Genomic DNA, 6,000 nt, shown 5'->3' on the forward strand with positions numbered 1-6,000 from the left:
AATAACTCATCTGTCCCTTTGGCACAAATTCCTTTCCTAAGCTTCATATGCAAATATCCACCTGTGTAACTTGACATTTCCACTTGGATCTCCTCAACCCTAAACTGATCTCACCTTCCCCACCTCACCTGGTCCTCCACCATCCTCCCAGAGTGGCCCCCCACTGGAGGACCTAAACCTGACCTGAGGGCATTTGTGTGGTTTCCTTCCTCTCCCTCAATCATCCCATCTCATACTTGAGTTATTTCCAAGTTCTGTACATTTTTCCCCTAATTACTTCTAGAATCTACCTAACCTTGTCCATCCCCTTGGTTATCCTGGCCTACGACACCCCTCATCTGAATCACTACAACAGCCTCCTCCAGACTTTCTCCACCCACATCCCTATGGATTATACAAATAACACAGAAGCAAAAGTGTAACATTAAGTAACTTGACTAAATGTTTATGATATTTAACCGGCCAAGGTGTATAGAGAGGCAATAAGCAATGTATGCCTTCTTGGCTTGTCAGGGAAGGTCTGCATAAGCACGGTTAAGATGGCTGCCGTCATGCCCTGGAGTCATATGCCTTTGATACACTTTCATTTCCTCCATCTCTGCACCCAATCCTCCCTACTCCCCAGGGTTTTGAAATGGAGCTTTCTCAGTGACCAAAAAACCTTGGAATGACTATGTTTCAGGCACTCATTTTTTCCACATTCAGTTTTTATTGAAATTAACTTTACTTCTAAATTCAGCATCAGTACTAAGTTTTATTTGTGTCTGAATATACCTTTCCTTGATAATTGGTACTGATGTCAAGTAAAAATAGACTTTTTACCTAGTTGGTACCTCACCCAGACTACATAAACTGCTTATTAGAGTTACCAACCTATTTTGGGCCAATTTTCCACCAATGTATTTTTACCCAAGCTTATTGGTGTCCAAATAGCACTTTGACGTGGTAGGACAATATGGAAACCACAGCAGATAATTAATGACATTATACAGTTTAAAAAGTGCTTAAAATATTTTTTAAAGCATATAATAACAAAAATCACTTTTTGTTATTCTCTCCAACAGTAGGTACCTAGATGAATTGCTATTTCAAGAATGATGGGGATTTGAAAAAAAATTACAATTCCACTGTATAAATCCAGTTAGTTATCATTAAAGTTATAATTATATGGCACTGTGCCAGGCACTGCTTTCACTGCTTTACAGAAGTTAATTCATTTAATCCACATACCTGTTCTCTGAAATAAGTACTGTTATTATCCTCATATAGATAAGGAAACTGAAGGGTACTTCTCCAGGATCCCACCAGGAGAAAGTGATGGAGCTAGCTCTCCAGTGTAGGCTCTGGAATTTGGACAGAGTTTCACCACTCTGCTATCCTGTTGGATAATGGGCTTCTGGGCAAAGGAGGCCTGGTGATGTTTCCAGAACTCTTCATGTACAGTACATTTTTGGTGTTACTGAAAGCCAGTATCTAAGCTTAAAGTATTTCATTTTTCAAGGAAATATTGAAACTGGATTTTTCCAGAAGATTCATTTTTGGAATAATCTTAGTTTTGATATGTTCTATAAAATTAGAATGTAACTTAATGTTGAACACATAACTCTTAACCCAAAACTATTTACTATTTAAATTGAAATTCTAATTTAAAAGCTTTTCATAAACTTTTATTTATCTCTTTTAATTGTTTCATGCTTGAAAGCACTTACCATTTCTTAACCACTAAGCACGGCTATAATCAGTCAGTTAATTTAAAAAGGTTTTTTTCCCTTAGGAATTAAAGCCCTGTAGCTCTCTGCCTTCTGTACTATGCTTTTACATTGCCAACCATCCATACGTAACCCACCTTCCATCAGAAACAGCACTCAGCTGGAGTGGAACAAAGCATTCCCAAATTACAAATATATTAGAACTGATCAAGCACCTACTGCAGGCTTAATAAATGCTTTGGGCCTGGAGGAAAGAAAAATGAACAAACATATCATTGTTTCTTTTCTGCCAGAACTAATAAATCTGTACCTTTCCTTCCCATTCCCAGTGTTAAGACCTCAGCTCATGCCCTTTTTCCAATTTGCTGAACTAATAAAATTCCGTAGGAGCTGATAATTCTACCTCTATCCATCTCCATCTCTTTTCTAATTCACCAGATCATTATTTCATTAATGACAACTCAGATCATATTACTCCGTCACCATAAATTCTTCCAATGTTCCCCATTGTGCACGCCAAACTAACACACCCAGCAGTCCAGCCTGCTCTGACATGCCCTGATCTCAGGTGTCCAGTCCTGCCTCCACTATTGCTTCCAGATCAGCCCAAATCCTAGTGAGTGCCTGACACCTACTTTAGATGCCACCTCTTTTAAGATGGTTCTTCTCAATCCCCAAACTGGAGGTGCTTTCTTTGTCTTCTTGAACCTCTCTTGTGGCACTTAAATAACCCTTGGAAACTTTTGGAAGAAACAAAAATTGTATCTGACTCATTTTTGTCCTCATCTGGTCTCAGTCTTGACTCTCAGGCTCTGTCAACATGAGTATTTGTGGAAGTGAGTTTTGACAAAACACACACATATAAAATAAAAAAGCTAGCTTAAGTGTCATTTGATGCTCAGCTCTTTGTTTCTGACTCTGAGAGGCAAGGTAGTGATGACAGTGGAAAGTGGGGACATGTTCGAGCTGGACCCTGAAGGTGGGTCAATGTATCTGCAAAGGGTGGTGAACAGTTTAGGCTTTTAGAACATCTCTTGAAGAGCATTTTTGATTCAGTAGCAAGTTATTGACTCTTCATATATTCTCATATCTTAAGTGCAGAATAAAATTATTTTTAAAAAGGCCTAATTCTTCTTGAAATGTCTTCTGGTTTCCCTAGAAGAAGAAGAATTGCTGCTCTAATGTGAAGGACCTTGTGACCAAATAGTCCATGGAAGGCACCCATTTGAAAGGTTGGTCTTGGGTCTTTTCCTGAAGAGATGTTTGTGCAAGCCTTAAAAGAGAGTAGCAAGAAAGAAACCAAATGTGTGTTGCACTGACTATGTGGAAAGCAGGGCAGTGTTTCTGCTGAGAGGTCAGGCCCTGACTTTAGACTGCTGTGTGTGCAGCCTGGCTCTGCCATTTTCTAGCACAGAAACCTTAGTTTCCTGATTTGTGGGTTGAGGATAGTCTTACTTCTATGCTTGTTGAGAGGCTCCAACAAGATAATCCAAGCAAAGCCTGGAGACCATGGCCGGACACATAGTAGGCACTTGATAATTGGCTCAGTAGGTGCCAGTAATTGAACAGAACCATCTCTGGAAGTCCTTAGAATTGTGTGGAATCAGAAAAAGTAATACCTTTTTTGGTTGGTGGGAAAACCAGTCTGAAGAGGCCCACAGACGAGTAACTCCCCCAAAGTCATGTAAATGGTAGAGCATGACTTCTCAGGTATCTCTGAATTGAAAGCCCCTGGTTATTTTTCTTTCCTGAGCCACCTCCTGGTATTGGCCCACTTTTGGACCTGGAGGAACCCCTTCATAAACAGCCCCTACCTTCCTTAGAATTTTGTCAGAATTATTAAGAATGATTAAGCTTTACACATAAATTTTTTGATTAAATAAAAAACTAGCTTAATATATGCCTTAAAGGAGAAGCCTAAGGCCTTATACTTACAATAGAGAACATTTAGAAATCTCAACATATATTTCCTTGGTGGTGAACCATTTGCCCTCCAGCACCCAGTTCTCTGATTTGGGGCAGTAAGTTTATGACCACTGGTGCAGCTCAATTTTAACAAATGTGTAAGACTGTTGACTCGTGAGTCTGCATTCTTTCTGCCCGTTGGTCTTACCCTTTATTCTAATTTGTATTTACTCTGGTCCTGAGGTGTTTGCTTGCTGTTTGGCTCTATATTCTTGTAAGCTGCCTTCAAATCTTTTGTGGAATAATATCAGGCAGATATAAATCAGTAAATCATAATAAAAGTTAGAGTCCAGAATTAAAGCATTCAGCTTTCGGTATAAGGGTCATTCCTTCCTAGTCTATCACTTATCTAGAAACCTATGAAACATCAGCAGGAAGGCTTGTGCTTTCCACTTACAAAGACCACTCTCATGTCAGACATAGCAAGAATGGTAAAGTTTTGGGAAGAATACAAGGTAGCTGTGTGCCTTGTGACAATGTGGAGAAAGGAAAGACGTTCCCTGCTCCCAGGCCTTGGTGGTCAGGCTCACTGAGGTACAGCCTGACCTTCACCCGTGAGTGGTGGGCACCACCAATGGTGGGCAGGGAACTCTCCCTCTCCTATCCTCCAGCAATTTTGTCCCCAGTGACCACAAACCTCAAGGGTTTGCCACAAACTGCCTTCCCACCCTAAGCACTGGAGTCACTTTTGAGGCCTGGTAGGAATGAATTCACTGGGTGACTAGAGGTTGCACTGCAAGGCAGGCCTGCTGCCAGGTCTGGCGGGGAGAGAAAGAGGAGGAAATGGTAGTGGGAGGTGGCAGAGTCCTTCCATGCCACATTGGTACTTTGAACCCAATGCAATACAGGCCAGTAGCAGCCCAAGTAGTGAGTTATGTGGAGGACAAAGACATTGGTGCTGGTCACAATGGCACAATTAGATGCTGTCTTTGTTGAATTGCTTGATGAGACCTTTGAGCATGGTCAGGTCTGCCTCCAGACAGTCCCTTGGGCTGGCTGCCTTCCTCTGTCGGGCCCTCAGATCCAGCTGGGCCACAGAATTTCACCTTGGTTGCACTGCAGGCCTGGGAAGAGTTGTTTAAGGTCCATGGGATGTGGGTGCCTCCTGGCTTGCTTTTTTTACTTTTTTTTTTCCAAATTAAAATGTAAGCTTAAGATATTAACTCTGAGAGCAGCCTTATTTGAGAAGAATTTTTTTTAAAGTCATTTTTTAAATAGTATTTCCTGCCAGGATAAGATGGGGTTTTTGGCAAGCTCTATTAGTAAAACCAACTTTGTGATAATATTGATTTTAAAAATCTGGTGGTTGAAGATTATTCCTGTGGAAAAAGAATGACTTCCAGGCCCTGTGAATAAGGCAGGATCCACCATGTCAACTGAGGCATATAAATCTCCTGCAATTTGTTAGAGGTTTTTTGATCCGTTGAGGAAACACTCTAAAAATCAACCTGGCGGCATTTCGTTTTGTGTTTCTGTTCCATCTTTTGCCAACCTGTGAACTGTGAATTTAGGACACCTCCTCAACAGCCACGGGGATGATGTAGGGCAGCAAACCACGTGCGGGCCTGTGTCAAACGTGGTCATAAAGCAAATGAAAATCTTTCCCACGCACGATCCGTGGCCTCCCTCGGATGCGGGGTCAGGCTGACAGAGTGGATGGTGTGGTAGCAGCTGGGGAGCTGGCTGTGCCTCACATGAAACAAAGAGGCCTTGTCCTTCGATCTTGCAAATAGTACGAAAATATCTTGCATAAACTGAAAAAAAAAGCGGTGGAATCTTGCAAGGGGTTTCTTTTTTTCTCTCACATGCACACATACATTATAAAAAAATCATGTGTGGTTTTCCTAAGGCGCACAACCAACTAATTACAATTTTAAAAGCCCTGCTGAATTAACAAGAGTCATATTTTGTTTGCTTTGCAGGAAAACTGCTGCGGTGGCTGCTGCGTTGAGAAGATTTTTGGAAAGATCAGCAGTTTTGATGCCTTGACCCCTGCGATGACGGGTGGCCCTGAGGGGGTGGTAGAGCCACTGCACTTGAACTCTGAGTGCCCAGTTAAGGGGGACGCTTAGTCCTGCCGTCCCATGGGGTGCAGACAAGCCCTACAACCCCTTTTCTTACCTCCCCACACCCCAGAGTAGTGCACAATGGGAAAGATGTTTCCCTGCCATCTTGAGTTTTCATTTTTGATTTTAGTCACTGGGGCGATGGGTACATTATTTCTGCTCTTTCTCAGATTACTAGAGCGATCATACTGGAGATTTGAGACACTTAAACCTGGAGGATACATTTAAAAGGAGAAACCTGCTTCCAGTCCTCAAACTAT

The 6,000-nt window shown here is 41.7% G+C and overlaps 1 protein-coding gene across 1 annotated transcript in view; it reads left to right on the plus strand.

Moving 5' to 3' along the window:
• Positions 1–5,679, plus strand: part of MYLK4 (myosin light chain kinase family member 4) — a 77,659-nt gene extending 71,980 nt beyond the window's left edge. The window contains exons 11-12 of the mRNA XM_029945514.1: positions 2,869–2,941; positions 5,597–5,679. Of these exons, the coding sequence (XP_029801374.1) occupies positions 2,869–2,916 (48 nt within the window). The 3' untranslated portion in view covers positions 2,917–2,941; positions 5,597–5,679. The remainder of the gene's footprint in view (positions 1–2,868; positions 2,942–5,596) is intronic.
• Positions 5,680–6,000: the final 321 nt, after the last annotated feature.

Source organism: Suricata suricatta, chromosome 7 (genome assembly GCF_006229205.1).
Source record: "Suricata suricatta isolate VVHF042 chromosome 7, meerkat_22Aug2017_6uvM2_HiC, whole genome shotgun sequence".
In the NCBI taxonomy this organism is placed as follows: Eukaryota; Metazoa; Chordata; class Mammalia; order Carnivora; family Herpestidae; genus Suricata; species Suricata suricatta.